Genomic DNA, 16,604 nt, shown 5'->3' with positions numbered 1-16,604 from the left:
ACCATTAAACACTACATCTCAGAAGAGCTGGGGCAGCACTTGTTCAGCAGCTGCAATGCCATCCCGCTGCAGTGTGTGCTCACGGGCCTCTCATGTCTGCAAGCCCCTTGGCTTCACACTACAGCCCACAATTAAGAACCTACCTTCTCTCCATATTGTAACATTATCTAACTGTTGTCAATGCCATGAATAGCAAGGAGGTGTAAAAAGTGTTAAGCGTGGAACCATATTCAAACAGGTTATTGCTCAAGTTTTTTAGATACTAAATTTTAGCTATATGCTACTTGAACAACAGGAGAGAAAGTGATAAAAAGTCGTCATTGATAAACTCTGACAGTGACAAATGAGGGAAGTGGCTAAACAAAGAGAAGAACAGGCCAGCTACACAGCCATCTTAAGAAGAAGCACTAGAATATAAGCTGTAATCAGCAAGGAGAATTTCCTAGACTCTGAACTGTTTGGAAAAGCTGAATTTGTAAGCATAGTGAAGATGAATTACTGAGGTAGCTTCTGAAGCCAGGGCTAAGTGACTACATTGGTGTGTGATCTGCTGCTCCCTTTTACACCTCCATAGTGGGAGCACCCTGTAGAAACAGAAGTCTTGTCTATCCATGTTAAAACTAATTAAAAAGAACAAATGCAACATTAAGTCTATTGCTAGGATTCTACATGACGGCAAAGGACTTTGATCAGTGCAAGTATTTCCACAGGCAAGGAGGACAAGACACAAGGCTCCAGAAGAGGCATCTGAACCCCTGGCACTCACAACAGTTCAGTGGAATCAAAGATCATCCCACATGTGTCATCTTGGGGTGGGGGGCAAGAGAGTGTTCTTACATGACTGGGAAGAATTTCAGACTTTAAACAGTAGCTAGTTTATGCACATCTGGATGAGGGTAATGCCTCAGTTTGGGAAAAGGCATAGCAGATTGATGTGTGAAGGCTGCAGGCCATTTACACCCTTTGAGAACTAAACTGTCAACAAATACACCACAGTAATCCAGTTAGAAAAGGCTTTTTGCATCCTGACAAGTGAGCATAAGTTGAAAATCAGCTGAAGGGGATATCCTCCAGAAAAAAAAAATCCATGTACAGAAGTGGTAGATCACTTGAGTTGGTCCTATGAACCTGACGTAAGCTCCAGATTTCCAACATTCATCTTCTGTGACTTGGTGACATGGACAGGAATATAATCAAAAGAAACATGACAATATTTAAAAATTTCATAAACTTCAGCTTTTGCCTGTGTATACCAAAATGTAACTTTACTCTGGTTTTATTGTTTCAGTTATCATCTGGAGCAAGCAGTCACGCAGTGGTTCTATCTGGGCCATAACCTCAGGTCCATCCCAGCATCACTTGGGATGTGATCATGCTGCCCCATCCCTGCATGCATTAACAGTGAGCCTTGACACAAAAAATAAGCAAGGATAAATTTTAACATGTACAGTAAATTTCTGAGTTAAACATAGCGGGTGAGTGGGCACAAAGGCTTCTGAGGAGAGTCTGTGTCAGGAAAGAAATGTCTTTCATGGGGAAGTCCCCCTGGTTTCCAGCCATGGGGCGGCCCAGCAATGGCCCAGATGGGCTGCCTAGCCTCTCTGGAATTCAAACTGCCTGCTTTTAAGTGACTTGGAAGAGATGAAGATGCTGTACTTCAGCTTATCACCTCTTTTGTGAAGGGGACAGCACTTTCTTCCTCAAAGGGGTGTCTCAGAGGCCTCCTTGGAGAGTCCATTGTGATCCTTAGATAAAAAGTGTTTTGCACAGGTACAGCTTGTAATAATCTGAAGTCATAGATCTCTGTAGACCCAAAAGCAATAATTTTGCCAGGTGATACCTCTTAATCTGAATATCCAAAACTTATTTTAAGGAATTCCTGACACAAAAGGGACATTGCACTAAAAGGAGAGAAAGGAAAGCAAATATCCCAGTTCACTGCTGTGCTCCTCAAATGCAGGAGGCACTGCCCAATAGCCAATGGAAGACTTATTATCCGTGGCTAATTGCAAAGAATAGGCTGAATGGTTTCCTTATATGTTTAGATATTAAGTCAGCTCATGGGACAACATCTGAGGTTCATTGCTTTTGGGATGAATAAATGCAGTGGTCATACGGGGAAACTTCAAAGCTCTGAGAGTAAGATTTATGAGACGCTGTGTCTCACAGTACATAGCTGAGTGGTGAAGATCATAAAAAGAGAAAATGATAGTTTTTTCCAGCTTTTGCACCAGCCATGTTCTGCAAAACATTCAGAGGAGTTATGCTCTGCGTCCAAAGCACTGCTTATGGGAGCCTCACCAGCCACTCAAGTGCTGCAAGTACCTGGGGGCTTGAAGGGGTCACAGGCTGGGAGGAAAAAGAGATACCTGTCTGTACGCAACTGTTGCCAACCAGAAGGACACAGCTTGACATGTTTACATCAGCAGAGATGTCTGTTTATTCAATAAAGGCAGAAGAGAGCTTTCCTCACAAAAATTTCATGCTTATGAGACAGAGAAAGTTGAAGACTGATGGAAATGACTGTGCTGGGATATCTATGCAGAGAACAAAACTAAGGAGTACTAATTGTAAGGAAGGATCTTACAAACAAATGACCATTTATCTGTCAGATGTGAAAAAGTTATCTTGGCTGCAGAGAGGGACAGATCCACAGCAATCAAAGGGGAATTGTGTTGCAGTTATTAGGACCTAGTTTCACTGCAAACATAAAAAAAAATGGCATGGCATAGCATTGTTGAAAAAGAAGAAAAATTCTAGACCTTCTACATCATACAGACCTTCACTGGGGTGCAACCACGCCACATAGCTTTCTCATGGCATTGCCACACCAAAACTGCAAGGAAAGGCAACCAGGTATCCTCCTCTAAGGCACTGAGAAACAATTACTAGAAGGCTGATAGTCAGCACTCTTTCTCGACTTTTCCTGCATTCAAAATCATCAGAAAAACTTAATAATGGGAACATACACAGCTTTTAACTTCTAAAAAGAGTACCAAGCACCCAGTATCTTAATAACTGTAATTATATTTAAACTTTTGAAACTGGATATACTATTTTTATAGTATTAGACCTTGCCTAGGCTGTTTGCATTTCTTTGGTATGTATAAATGTGCCTGGAATCCAGTAGCATAACTGTGAAGACTTGGACTAAGGGACACTGTTAAGGCAGCAATGACATTAAACATTTTAGTACCTTCACTGCATTGCCTTAACATTTGAATGAGGTATCAGAGAGACAACCCAAGAAGGTGGCCTGGTACCTTGGGCAATGTCCCTACATTTATGAAAGTGCTTGGAAACAACTGAATTTCTTACCTGGTGTTTTGTATTAAAGACAATCCTGCTCAAAACTGTTTGAAAGTGCTGGCAAAGCCCCACAATCCTGTGAGGATAATCTTTTTTCAGGCTTGCTATCACAAAACTACAGCCTTTCATACGCTAAACAAGGAGTTAAACATGCAGTAAGGAGCCTAAAGGAATCAAACTAAGATTTGCCATACAGGATTTGGCTGTTACACACCTGTGATCCCACCGCTCCAGTGGAGATGCAGAAGTGTAACTGAGAGTGGAATTTCAGACCCTCTTGCCCAAGATAAAGCACTAATTATGGCTACCCTGGCTGCCAGATTTCTCTACTTGAAAGCTGAAATTCTCCCAAATAAATCTCCCTGGCCTGAAAAATGAGAATCTAGTATCAGGTCGAGCTGGGAAACAGCTAACTGAAGAATGGATATATGTAAAGATAACGCATAAGTAAATCTTCACATTTACTTTTACTGCAATATGTTTGCAAGAGCCAAATGCTGAGAATTTACTAAACAATATGAATAGGGACTTTCAGGCACAACGCTGTGAAAACAGCTAAAATTACTTTCTCATGAAACAAAGTCAGAATTCACAGTGGCCACTTTAGATGTCAGGATTCTTCATGTCAATATGGTATCACAAAAATAAATTAGGAAGAAAAAGGTATAACACATAAAAGAACTCTAATTGCTGTATTTGATTACTAGAAGATTTACAACCACTTAAGATTTCTACCCTTTCTGAAGTGAAATTCAAGGAGAGATGCAGAGGAGATGAGAAATTCTCTGATGATATTTCCCCCTAGAAATTGCTCCATGCTAGGGCTAATGTAGCAAAGGAGGCAGAGAACACGTCATGTGCTAAGGAGAACTGTGGGAACATTAAATTTCTTCCTTATTTCAGGGGATTTAAAAAAAAAAGATCCCATTGGAGTTATTTTGTTCTGTGTCAATTACATTTTACTTTTTGGGAGCATGACCATAGAGGAGGGTCACAGCAGCCACTGAGCAGAAGGACTGTGGGTACTGAACTGCAGCAAGAGCTGCAGTGGAACCCAGCAATGGCAGGAGGCACTCACTTATGGCAGGGCAGGAATTGTGGGAATTCACACTCAAAAAGGTAGTGAATTATGGCCACAGTGGTCTGATCTACAGGAGGCACCAGGATAGGGCTGGACATACAGCTCATTCAGGACCTGCTGTAGCAATGATGTCTCCAAAACCAGGGTGGATGACATGACACATCTGCTCTTCAGGGGTTTGCTCCTGGGGAGTACAGATAATTCCACCTCTGTCCAAGCCTTGACTTACAGCTCATCTCAGCTACTTCTGCAGTGCCTGAAGATACAGGTTCAACAAGGACAAGTGCAGAGTCCTACACCTTGGGAGGAACAACTCCATGCACCAGTACAGGCTGGGGGTGACCTGCTGGGGAGCAGCTCTGCAGAGAGAGACCTGGGAGTGGTGGTTGATAACAAATTAAACATGAGTCAGCAATGTGCCCTCGTGGCCAAGAAGGCCAATGGCAACCTGGGATGCCTCAAGAAGAGTGTGGCCAGCAGGTCACAAGGGGTTCTCCTCCCCCTCTACTCTGCCTGGTGAGGCCACATCTGGAGTATTAAGTCCAGTTCTGGATTCTCCAGTTCAAGAGAGATGGGGAACTTGTGGAGAGGGTATTGTGGATGGCTACCACGATGATGAGGGGACTGGAACATCTCTCTGAAAAGGAAAGGCTGTGAGACCTAGGGCTGTTTAGTCTGGAGAAGGCTGAGGGGGGACCTCAACAACAGTTACAAACACCTAAAGAGCAGATGCTGAGAGGATGAGGTGAGTCTTTTTCCTGTAATGCTCAGTGTCAGGACAAGGAGTAACAGGGACAAGCCAGAACACACGAAGTTCCACTTGAACATGAGGAGAAACTTCTTTCCTGTTCAGGTGAGGGAGCCCTGGCACAGGCTGCCCAGGGAGGTTGTGAAGTCTCCTTTTCTGGAAGTTTCCAAACCAGTCTGGATGCGTTTCTGTGTGACCTGATTGAGGTGAATTTGCTTTAGCAAGGGGTTGGACTGGATGATCTCTAGAGGTCCCTCCAACCCCCACCATTCTGTGATTCATGAAATAAAGCTGTAAAAATTACACAGTGTTCAAGTTCATTAAAATTGTTTGCTTAACTTAAATTACATCCTTTAGCCCTTTAGCCATGCACATAAGTCCCTGACATCAAGGGCACAACTATTAGTGTGTACATTGTTTACTTCTTTACACTAATTTTTATATAATGAAGAGAAATTAAAGGGGTTGCTATTCTGAAAAACACATGATTAAAAATATATGTCCTTCTTCACTCCCCTCTTTACATCACAGGAAATGAAGCTAATTCCAAATCACCCCAAACTAGCCAGTAATCAGGTTACAGAAATATCTTGTAGAAGCTCAATTTACCCTTGTGCCCGTAACAGAAGACTCCTGAAGACAGAGAAACTTTCATCATGTGTAAATGGCTAACAATTACATCAAAACAAATGGAGAGCTTCAAAGCAGGGTGGAAAAACAACGGGAAATTCCATCCGATTAAGATAGGGCATAATTATCTTCTAGAGGAAATAAACGCTATATTTTTAACAGGTGACCAGGTGGACAGATTCAGTACAGGGTTATGCTTGTGTTGTGATTTCTCATCAAGTTGCAGCCTATCTCTCCAGAGAGATGACAGATCTTAGAATTTTCTTGTAATTATTTTTCTACATAGGCTCTTAATTGGCAAACGGAAATGGGAGAGTTCCCGGAGCAGGCTGCATTTCATTGACTATTACCATTCATATTTCATCTTTTACAATTAATTCAAAGATTCATAAGTATCTCATACTGATATGTTACTACTACACTGAGTTACTACTGTGGTAACATTTCAGTAATACCAGAATCTCCTGGCTTTCAGCCTTAGCAATTCTCTGCTTGTTCCAGTTTAAGATTGCTGCATTTTGTGAGCCAATACACACTGCTGCTATTGAAACCAACCTATGCTCTTTAAATATTAAATAGATATAAAATCTGGATCATTGTAAACAATAAGTATTTATATACAAGTGGAAAGCACAGCATTATGATTAATAAACTAAACTTGCACACATTTAAAGAAAGGACAAACTTCACAATTAAAGTAACAGTTGTTAAAGGAGATTGGGACAAGATTCAATAATGTATCTTCATAAAATATTTCAGGCAATAGATATTTTGTTGATACACCTTGTTCTGTAAAAGGGATGAAAATAACCAACTAGCGACCACCATATATGGACAAGTGTGTCAAGTTTGATGGAAAGACATGGTCATGCAAGGTGAAGCCTAAAGACAGTAATGTAATGTAAACCAACCACAAAGTAGATACTAAATTACTACTGTACTCATTCAGCAAAAGAAAAGAAATAGCCAAAAATATCTGTAGCAATTTACAGGACAAGGGATTCGAGAGCCCTCTTTATCATGACTGGGCGTTTTTCCCTGGCCAACCTCACTGTGATCAAGACTCAAACTGTCCTTCCAAAGAATACAGAGTTTCACTGAGGTGTAATTAATTCTGAAACCTAAAGATGGTAGGGCTGTAAGTAGTGCTCAGTTCTTAACTTCTGATCACTTTAATACCCAAGCAGCAGGATAGTTAATTTTTAACTCAAAAACTATGCACTGAAAATAGAGTTACAGATCAAATCTTTCTTTGTGTATGAATAATATGATGCCTTTCCTCTTAATATGTAGCATGTCTGTTCTGTCTACAGCGTTAATTAAACATGCCTATCAATTATTAACATAAGATTACTCTCTTTCATTTCTGAAGTATATTTAGCCATTTTTTTTTGAAGATTTCCAGCAAAGGACTCTCAAAATGTCATGTAGGAATGCATGTCATTGCAAAACCCAAACCACAGATTAATTAATTCTATATGCATATCTCTGTTTAATGAAATTTGCTACTTCTAACTATTCCTATTTATCGCGTAATAGTACATAAACATACTACATGAAATCATGTGGTCAGAAAATCTATTTTGCCATGTCCACTGCTGCACGTATTTTGCATTAGCTGTATGTAACGGATAATGGACTTTATAATGTATTTCACTGTGGAAGTCATTTATGAGAGGCCTGGCAAGAAAATCACTCCTCAGCAAAGAGCAAATATCCCAGCCATCTCACAGCTCTATTCAGGGTTTCACCGGTCAGGCAGAAAGTTTGTCTGCGTCTCCTTAGGAAGGTCCTGCTGCTCTAAGCTGTGCTCTGACATCAGAAGGTACCTCTTGTCCCCCTTGCTGGGGAAAGCCCAGTTCATATGCTGCTGCCACATTTTTGCTCACTGATTCCTTGTTCTTTCCACCATCACATTTTTAATTACAGCTCGGAGACAAAAACCACAGAAGGTGGAGGAAAACCCTTTCACCTAGAGGGCTGGATCCAGTCCAGCAGGCATACACATTATCTAGATTTTTTTACATGGAGACTTAAATAATTTATGTTTTCAATTTTTTATAACTTCAGTAGTGAGAGGCAGCATTGGGAACAGCCCTCTCTGCTTCACCCTTCATTTGCAGGGGTCACAGCAGACACTGCTGAGCCATCAGCATAAATTACAGCCAGCAGCACATCAGAGCAGAAAGCTTAAATGCATGTGCAGTTTCAAATACATAAGTAATGCCACTGTTTTTACTGAAGCACCAGAAAACATTCCACTAATATTCTTTCATAACTTCTCAGAAGAGTATTTGAGAAGCAGCACTTTGATCTTTATTAGCTGTCAAGTCCGTGACGAGGTGAAGTATGTTCCTCACCAGGCTGCTAGAGACAGGTCTGGAAGCAGCTACATCCTTCTGGAGTTTATCTGGACATCTACAAACTGGACCTGACTTGCAGTATTTCCCATAAATGTGTATTGTCACAGTTTCTTTGGACCGCGAACCATCCTTATTCTCTGCACTTGCTGATGACCTCCTATGGAGACTGCACACTCCACTGTACCCTGGGATGAGGGGACTGCTAAGGGCCCAGGAAGGTGTTAACACGCAAAACCACAAACCAGGGGATTTGTCAAACCCTTTTCATTCTAGGTGGAAGAAAGAGGTTTGCATAAAGCCTTATGAGTAGAAATGCACACAATGCCAATCGCTGCAGCAATTGCTGGCCTCCCTGCACGACCTGGAGCAAGACCTGGTTCCTACCACTGTGCATGCGCAGAGATATGCAACTTACCCTAAGTGATGTGTGACACTCACAAGCCTTCTCCTGACCAGAAGGCAGCACCAGGAGTTTTTCTCCCTTTGACTAAGAATGTCAGCAATTTCAGCTTGACACAGAGCTGGTCTGGCTGATGGTCTAACACATAAATCCCAGGTCAAAGATAAGATTAAACACATACCAGTGTAGTCCTCGTAGCATTCGCAAGTGTAGCCCCCTTCTCGGCTCCGACACAGCCCGTTGCTCCCGCAAGGATTGGAGTAGCAGAGGTCAATCTCTGACTCGCAGTAGTCGCCTGTGAAGCCTGGGGGGCACCGGCACCGCAGTCCGTTGATGGGGTGGATGGGGCGGAAGAGGACAGTGTTGGAGCTGATGAATGGGGCCGAGCTGTCAAATTTTAGGATGGACACACACTTCATGTAGTTCTCACAGGGCTCGCGCAAGCAGATGTTGTCATCGAAGGGCAGTACCCTCTGTGTGGAAATCATTGTCAGCAGGGTCCTGTTGAGGTAGATCTGCTCCTGGAGGTCCTCAGAGGGGAAGAACTTGTTTCGAATGCCACCAGGAAGCAAAGCCGAGAAGGTCACATTCAGAATATTGGAGCTGACATCTGTGTCATTTTGGATGTTGAAAACAAAGATGCCGTCCTTGGCGGTGGAGAGCACTGTTGCCACTCCCTCCACAAACAGGGACAGGAGGGGAGAAAGGAACCTCTCCTGGGACATGTTCTCCAGCCGCACTGTGATGCTGTTGGTGAGCATATCGTCCGTGATGATGGTGACGCGCAGGGTACAGATTGCTGTGACGCTGTGGACCCCATCTGAAGGGAAGAGAGAAGGATAAGAGTGGTGTCAGAGAGCAGGCTTCAACCTATGGACAAGGAGGCTTCCCCAGACTCCTGGAAATGCAACAGATCTGCGAGGCATTTCAGGGCACCCACCAATCCTTTGAGTTGCTTTTACTCTGGAAAACATAATAAAATCTCTTGAGGACTGCAACTCAAAGGATCAGGCATCTTGTAGAGCCCAGAACACATACAAAACACCTCAAGCAAGCAAAGGGCAAGGACTAGTGAGTAGACAGTCTGAAGGCCCCAGGATGGCCAAGGGACACCAAGGAGAAGAGGCCTCTCGTAATAGTGAGGCCATGAATGGATCCTCATATAAGTCACTGCTAGTCCGCAACTGGTGCTGGCAAGGTGTTGCTTTTCACAGCACAACACCAAAATTGTCTTCTCCAGGGGTGGTCTCAGGCTTAAGATGACAGAACTATGCACAGAAAATTGTGACCAGTTTTAGATAAGTCATCTAAGGAAACAAGTGTTCACATTTGAACACCCAAAGTTCTTCACTCCTTGCACCTAATGTCTTCAAAACTCTTTATCAAAATTAGAAACAAGTCTAATAAAATAAGCCTGTAGTGAAAAGCAGACATTGAAAAACCCTTCCATTTTACTCTTCCTTTAAAGCAACTCTGACAATGCAGTGGATATTCTGCAGTAACACCCATAAATATATAAATGTAGCACTTATACCTGACACTGAACTGACAGATGCCACTGTAAAATCTCAGTATGTCCCGAGACTTACAGTAGGGCTGTCAATTTACACATTCTAGAGCATTCTATCATTATGAAAAATAATTATGACACAGTGAGTGCTACAATTAATCTAAATTCAATGTGAGCATGGAATGGGAAATTGTGTCATCACTGAAATCAAACTACTTAGTTTGATTCTGCCTCCTTGCTAATATTAAGGTCTAAACTACAGATCACATTACAGAAAATATGGTTAGCATTATAGCAGCATCGAGAAATCTCAGGAGAGATTGACGCTGGCTTCTGATAGGAAATGGTCCTTCTCAAAGATCTCTCAGTGTAAACAAACAAGCAGAAATGGGGGTGAGTTAATTTAATGAGAAAGATGAACTGGTGTGAGTGGCCAATATCTGGCCCACAGTGAGGTTAAGAACTGAATCCAGTTACCCTAGGTCCCAGCTCAGTGTCATAGTCTTGGCTCAAAGTATCCCAGAAATAATTGTTTCACAAGTAACTTGCTATTACATTTATTTCAATTACACCCTAATGTATGTGCAGAAATGGACTTTGAACCACATCAACTTAAAACTGCAGCAGAAGCTGCATTTGTATCAATTAAACTCAGTGTGAGATCAAAATTCTAACAGCATAGGTTGCTAAAGGTCATTTTCCTATCATTCATTATCACAAAGTGTAAGTTTATGACTCATTACAGTCTCTTTTAAAAGATCTTTCAAGAACAGTAAAAATCAGAATGGCTTCTTTACTATTCACTGTCATCACTACACCTCAAGTACTGTTTTGTTTAAAAAGAAATGTATTTTTTCCTCTAGTAATATAGTAAATCATGGCAGCATAATAAACCAAACAGCTTTTAACTCTCTCCTCCTGATCAGGTTGTCTGTAAAAGCTCAGCTGTTGACTTTTTTCCACACTGAAGCAGCTTTTAGGCAAACATAAAAATCTTTTCTCCTAAGTGTGCTACTTTTCTACTGCCTAGCTAAAACCAAACAGTCAGAAGAGGTCATTGTGCAGGGTGATCTGTTTGATGTGCCCCTCACCAGAGCTCAAGTGCCAGCTTTCACTGTCTCCCAAGTTTGCAGAAATTTTTATCTGCCCTTCGTCAGGCTCATTCGAGAAACGTGTAGTTTCAGCCTCCATCACGACTGAATGCAACATTTAAAAATAATTGGTAGCCAAAATCCTCACTGTGCCCTCCCCCTTCCTGTGCAGCCTCTGGACTTCTGGCCAGCAGTCAGTACAGGATGCACCGTATTTTCATAAATGACACCCTCAGACTAGTTTACCTACTTCTGTCAACTGCCTGGCTCATTCCCTTGAAAGGCCAGAAGCAGAACAAACCACTCACTTTCTTTTCTTTTCCCTAAAGCAATTGACATTTGCCTGCTTGTCCCATAGGGTGCCTGAACTATTTTGCTATTTGTTGCACAATACACTACAGAAGCTCCCTCATACCAGCAAGAACGCTGGACAATGGGTCCTTTTCTTAAGAAAACACCATGATCTATAGCCCATGGTATGTATAGTAAGAAGAAAAAAATACGATCCACTGTCTGACAACACACTAGAGTCTACAAACTGTCATAATCAATATCAACTGTCACAATATGCAAGAGCTTCCCAGCATTCACAACACAGCTATTCTGACACACTTAATAAATCACTGGAAAAAGCCTGGTGTCAGATACCACACAGCCTCCTTGTTCTGCAGACAGCACAAAAGAAAACTGGCCACAGACATATAGCTGCAAAATGAAGTTGTGTTTTAAAAGCCAGATTGGCTTTGTGCAGCCCTGTTGCAGAGCATTAAAATAAAAAGTGAGTAAAAAGGAGCTGAGCATGTGTACTACAGGCAACAAAAGAGTGGCATGGCTACACAGGCGGCTGGACAAGCGCCTCTTTCATATCACCAGCGAGGCTGAGCACGGCATTATGGGATCCAATCATCTATTCATTCAGAAATTTGTGGAAAGTTGAAGCAATCTGTGGGTTTATGGGACCAAATTAGTATCTATTCTACTTTCAACAGACAACATTCGCTTTGAGGTCTGGAACAAGTGCAACAAAGAAAGTGGAAATTTTGTCCTCATCTCTCTAAGGAATTGAATTAAGCCTTAAGTACACAGTAATATGTGTGGTTTTAAACTCGTAAGTGAAATACTCCATAAAAGTTTTAATGTTTGCTGCCAGAAATGTCAGAAAAAATTTTTAGGAAGTACTTTTTTATGGAGTGGTAATACTTTCTGGCCTTTGACTGTCTGACATGCAGTTATTCCATATACACACATAACCAATCTGTTATTCTGCTAAAAAGGCTCAGTTGTTGAATCTAGCAATCAGAGTTTTCAAAGGTCCTATGATATAGCTATAAAAAGCTCCTGTCATGTTTTGGCAGATGCAAGATGGCTTCAGGCAGGGGTGTGAAACACCCTTAAAGTGATGCTACACAAGAGAAACTCTGGCTACACTTTCCTCTTTGGAGCAGACCTTTGCACAGATGAATACGTACACATATGCAAGGCTTCACTGTCACAACTTCTCACAGTCATCATCTGCTTGGCTGCAAAAAACTGCCTGGATGCAGCAGTCTTCCTGAAGGAGCTCTAAAAACACCAGCCATGCTGGCAGATGGGACACGTAGGCAACCTGCTAAAGACAGCCTGGATCTTTGCAGTCCCAGCCCCTGCCACCAGGATCACTTGACGAAAGAGAAACAGAGGATGGGCCAGAAGGAACATAGCATCTGACCAATCCTTTTGTGGGTTTGGTTCCTAAAACTCTTGTACCAATGGCTTTCGTGACTGTGTCCTCGAGTTTCTTCTGTAAAGTGAGGATAACGACACTTACATGTACACTGTGAAGTAGTGGGTGCAGATGATGAAATGCTGAGATACTGGGGGGTAATGAAGGCAACATAAGTATCCTAAACAAATCATAAAAGGTTCTTTCAAAAGCTGTTGCAGCCAAATTTATCAAAACCAAGGTGGTATGATTAAAATATGAGACTCTTAGCAACTCATATATCAGTGAATGGAGAAAGAGGATTCTGGATGGCCAACTGGCTGCATAGCAGAAGCGGGGTTCATTACAAATGCAGCCCCTGCATGCTGAATTTACAACTGGGAAATATTATTTTAGTTATATTTTCTACAAAAGAAATCTCCAGAAAGCAGTGATTGTTGTCTTTCATGTCATTGTCATTGCTGAATAGGCTCCTTAAAAACAGAACTACTCATCTTCATTCTCCATCAAACTAATGAAAAGATTTAATAGCAGACAAATACTATGATGCATTAGAAAGAAAAGATAGTAAGGCTGACAAAAGCTTGAACCTCTCTAATATACATGTATAACTAAGAATTCATTAAATAGTCGTTGTTTCACTATTACCTTTACTTTAAGACAAACTTAATCAAATCTGAGACTGTAATCTCAGCTTTCTATCTTCTGGCAGCCTATAAACCAAAGAATTTTATTATCTAGAAACGTAAACAAAGCAAAGTTTAACTGAAACGCATATTTGGCAACCACAACCTGGCCAGAAAAGTTCTTTTGTTTATTTTTTAAGTTGGCAGAAATAAAATAATTAACATTTTTAAGGCTTATTACATACAAAAGTGTTAAAGGCTAATTATGAAAGTTGAATATTATATATATAAATACCTTAGCATCAGAGCTCTTTTTCATATATATCCCAACCCAAATCTATTTTAATCCTACTTTATAATGCATTTGGAAATAACAGATCAGTTTACAGCTGACATGAAAACTCCTTGACTAGCAAAACATAGAATAAGCACACTGCATAGGTTCAAATACCCTCTTGCTCTTCCCAGCTCGATGCAAGCATGTCTATGAGTAGCTGCCATGGATTGGTAACATGCTTTGAAATGATCAAACCTCCATCTCCCACTGCTTCTAGCCACGTCTTTACGTATGAAAAGTCATACACACCTAGTCCAGTACTGAACCTTGAAGTAGTGTTGAGGATGACATACTTTTAGTATCCTCTCCATTGCTTGGGCAGCCGTAAGTAGCACCAGCTCCCAGAAATGGAAACTGACTAGAATATAATCATTTTGGAATAGAATAGAACCATTAAAAGACCTTTAAGATCATTGAGTCCAACCACTAACCTCACACTGCCAAGCCCATCACTAAACTAAACCATGTCCCTCAGCACCTCATCTATGTGTCTTTTCAGTATCTCCAGGGATGGTGACTCCATCACCTCCCTGGGCAGCCCGTTCCAATACTTAACAAGCCTCTCAGTGAAAAAGTTCTTCCTAATGTCCAATCTAAACCTCCTCTTGTGCAATTTGAGCCCATTTCCTCTTGTCCTATTATTCATTACTGGAGAGAAGAGACCGACCTCCACCTCACTACAACCCCCTTTCAGGTAGTTGCAGAGAGTGATCGCGTCTCCTCTCAGCTTCCACTTGCAGGCAATATTCAGCTACATGAGTAGGGCTGGAACCCAAACTATGTTTTCCGTTGAGCAAACAGCAGTAAAAAATCAGCAGATGTCCATAAAAGTGAGATGCATGGTCCTGAAGCTTCAGTTTGCTTCAGAAAGTCTGCAAGTCTTGCAGGGCTGAGGCCTTTCCTTGCACTGTGCTTCCACCACCATGGAAACATTTAAAACACATAAAATACCAGTGTGTCATCACTTCCAAACCATTGCTGTAGGCCCTAAAAAGCTTCAGTTCTATAAGTAGAAATAAGAAGACTATTAGCAGTCATAAGACAAATTCCTTAAACTATTTTCTACATTATGAAAAAGTTCAGGAGCTTATGATGTAGACAAAATATCTTGAAATAATTTAAAACAGAGAAAGGCAGAAAAACAGAAGAAAGAAGGTAGTAAAACAGAAAAAGGCAAAGAAAAAGGCCGGTGGGAACCTCAGTAAGATGCTTTGCCAAGCCAGCAAAAAACATTACGAGAAAGGAAAATGAAAATAGGCATAATTGTGAATTTCCACATGTCTCTAGGGGGAAGAAAAGTTATCTGGGATTAATTAGTCCAAGGCTGGAAGACTACCAGAGACAATGGTCTCACCTTGTGCCCCATGGCAGTGTGAGCCACATTCCCACTTGTAAATGGTGTGTTGCTTCAACAAAAGGATCCCAACACGTCTATCCAGACTCTATCAGGTGAAGCCTCCTCCAGTGCTCACAAGCTGCAGACATTCTTAAAAACATTTTAAGTCAAACTTTCTCATACTTGTTTTTGCAAGATGAGTAATCCGTTCATACTGACATCGATGGATATCTAACTCATAGAATCATAGAATGGTAGGGGTTGGAAGGGACCTTTAGAGCTCATCTAGTCCAATATCCCCTGCAGAAGCAGGTTCACCTAGATCAGGTCACATAGGAACATGTCCAGGTGGGTCTTGAAGACCTCCAAGGAAGGAGACTCCACAACCCCTCTGGGCAGCCTGTGCCAGGGCTCCCTCACCCTCATAGTAAAATAGTTTTTTCTTATATTTAAGTGGAACTTTTTGTGTTTCAGCTTCATCCCATTACCCCTTGTCCTGTTGCTAGCTACTATAGAAAAAACGGGTGTCCCAACCTCCTGACACCCACCCTTTAGATATTTATAAATGTTAATAAGATCTCCCCTCAATCTCCTCTTCTCCAGACTAAACAGCCCCAGTTCCCACAGCCTTTCCTCATATGAAAGATGTTCCATTCCCTGATCATCTTGGTGGCCCTGTGCTGGACTCTCTCCAGCACTTCCCTGTCCCTCTTGAGCTGAGGAGCCCAGAACTGGACACAAGACTCCGGATGTTGCCTCATCAGGGCAGAGTAGAGGGGGAGAAGAACCTCCTTTGACCTGCTGGCCACACTCTTCTTGATGCATGCCAGGATGCCATTGGCCTTTTTGGCCATGAGGGCACATGAGGAAGGTAAGCTGTCAGACTTGAGGCTTACAACTTATGGCAGCTCTCACTCCACTGTCCCCTTGGCAGCAGCTATAGCAGTGATAGCTAAATCAGACTGCTACAAATCCCCAAGCTATGGGAGGAGAAGCTGTGTATAAAGAAACTGAAAATTCCTGACGTATATGAGAAAAAAATACAAACTACTTTTGGCCTAATTATTTTTAATGTAGCCTGTGCTGTTCAGGATTATTTACTTTGTACACAATACTGAAAAGAAAAAAAAAGATACTTTGGTTTGCAGCTTGAACAGGGGATTAAGAACAAATAAATGCCAACCGGATTGCTCAACATTGTACAAGACTGCCATTAGCTTCACTGAAACCAGCACCTGCAAGCTGAGAATTTTGAAATGTTAATTGGGTTGATAACATTAGTCTGGGGGAACATTTCCAGAGGGTGAGAAGTAAAGCAAGCTGGATCTGCTGACAGGAATAAGCACTCTTGAATTCTGGCTGCAGTGAGGCTGAAAATACACCTAACTTCCCTGAACACCTGCCCACAGCATTGCTTCCTGCTTTTCAGGTACCTGGTTATAACTGCTGTGGGGTGAGATGCAGGTAGGGG

General features: G+C 41.8%; 1 protein-coding gene across 2 annotated transcripts in view; it reads right to left on the bottom strand.

Annotated features, from left to right (window-relative positions):
* The window catches only part of CELSR1 (cadherin EGF LAG seven-pass G-type receptor 1), a 171,454-nt gene that overhangs the window by 93,342 nt on the left and 61,508 nt on the right, over positions 1 to 16,604 (bottom strand). For both annotated transcript variants that reach the window (XM_062018502.1, XM_062018495.1), the window contains exon 2: positions 8,713 to 9,351. In XM_062018502.1, the coding sequence (XP_061874486.1) occupies positions 8,713 to 9,351 (639 nt within the window). The remainder of the gene's footprint in view (positions 1 to 8,712; positions 9,352 to 16,604) is intronic.

This window comes from Colius striatus, chromosome 1 (assembly GCF_028858725.1).
Source record: "Colius striatus isolate bColStr4 chromosome 1, bColStr4.1.hap1, whole genome shotgun sequence".
NCBI classification, from domain to species: Eukaryota; Metazoa; Chordata; class Aves; order Coliiformes; family Coliidae; genus Colius; species Colius striatus.
This window is presented reverse-complemented; position numbering and strand designations above follow the sequence as displayed.